Here is a 1,704-nt window from a genome sequence, read left to right on the forward strand (position 1 = left end):
TCAGTGTCGAGTGTCTCATCCCTACCATTCCTTTTTTGATCATGTGTTGCATAAGGTCAGACAGAAAAATAATTTTATACTTTAGTCAGCAATCCAAAGAGTGACTTCTTATCGTTACATTCATCAAGAGAATAAGATTTATTCTACGAGTTTTTGTACAAACCAGTAGCATTACATGTACGTTTATGAGATTTATAATAGATCAGGTTTGTTTTAATTCAACATGAGTAACTTAATATTTAAATGCATAAACAATGGAAAAGAATATTCTTTTTTTAAAGAGAACACATGAAATTGACCTGTACAGAATCTACTTTTTTAATAATAACAGAAACACAACAAATTAGACTGTTAGGTATAGATGTTTATTTAATTTGACTTTCATTTTCTAGACAAAAAGAACTCTAAACTTTTTAAAGAAACATTGTGATGAAAAAATGGATTTAAATACATATTTTTACAATGAATAATAGAGTTGTGTTTACACATATAGACTACAATGATTTAGGACTGCTGCATTTAGAATAGATACAGGAAGTACCTTTCTCTAATGATTAGAATCAGATCCAAAACTTGCATTATGGTTATTATTAAACTTTAATATACCCCTATTAGCATCCAAGGACACACAATTATCTACACAAGGTGTGTGTCAGACATTTTCATATGTTCACATATGGGTACACAGGCTGTCTTGTTTCCATTATGCTGATTGTGTTTAGACAGTTTATCACATTGATTTAATCTCTTGCAAGAATGGAATGAAAACGTAAAATGCTCTGGTGCAGTGGAGCAAGGAACCTGTACTGAGCGACTCGCATTCCCATTTTCCGTGCAGCCTCCACCTCTTGGAACATCTCATCTGTGTAGTACATGCGCGTGTTCTCAGCCACCATGCGATCAATCTTGCCGATTAGCTCATTCACTTGCTTTCTGCCCCTGTTTGTGTTTTCAAAGACATGGAACCTTTTTCCACATCTTAGGATAATGTCTTTGAGACCTTGGTGGCCTTTATTTACATACTCTTCTATTGTCATGTCTCCAAGATCACCACCGCGGGTGAACAACACAATCATGTAATGATTAGCCTGTGGCCCAAACAGCTCCTGCAGGGCTTCCACAGAGTTTTTTTCTTCTTTGGTGAATCGACCGACTTGAAGGACCAGCAGGAACACGTGAGGACCTGGACAGGAGATTTCAACACATCTCACAATTTCTTTTTTGATGATTTCTGTGGGTTTTCCCGTGTCCAGAATGCCAGGTGTGTCTACCACACTAACTACCCTATTACCAAACTTCTTCACATGTTGTTTACAATATACAGTCACTGACTCTGAACTGGGAGAAGAAAGGAAACATTTTTCTCCCAGGATGGTGTTTCCAACAGCACTTTTTCCCACACCAGTTTTTCCAATCAGCACAATCCTCAAGTCAGGACCTGAAACACAGTTAACTAATTTGATTTAACCCATATACACAAGGGTGCAACAAGAACCTCAGTGAAACTGGGAAATTTTGACACTTTTCAAAGGAAAACAATCAGGACCTGCAACACAGATTTCCCCAGAACTATTTACGATGTCAGCAATCAATAGCTCAACATCTCAGAATCTCAGTTTGGGATATTAACTATACACAGGTAGAGCTTACCTTGTGGAAATAAAGCCATATTTTATTGAAGTATTGTCCTGGCAGAGGTGAGAG

The 1,704-nt window shown here is 37.0% G+C and overlaps 1 protein-coding gene across 1 annotated transcript; it reads right to left on the reverse strand.

Moving 5' to 3' along the window:
• Window positions 1-356: 356 nt before the first annotated feature.
• Window positions 357-1,704, reverse strand: LOC102292882 (GTPase IMAP family member 4). The gene is made up of 2 exons (XM_005951345.2): window positions 1,651-1,704; window positions 357-1,438 (listed from the first exon to the last, which is right to left on the reverse strand). Exons 1-2 carry the CDS (start codon window positions 1,667-1,669, stop codon window positions 741-743), a joined length of 717 nt encoding a protein of 238 aa, XP_005951407.1. The 5' UTR covers window positions 1,670-1,704; the 3' UTR covers window positions 357-740.

Source organism: Haplochromis burtoni, unplaced genomic scaffold (genome assembly GCF_018398535.1).
Source record: "Haplochromis burtoni strain Fernald_Lab_line unplaced genomic scaffold, NCSU_Asbu1 Contig_960, whole genome shotgun sequence".
Classification (NCBI taxonomy): Eukaryota; Metazoa; Chordata; class Actinopteri; order Cichliformes; family Cichlidae; genus Haplochromis; species Haplochromis burtoni.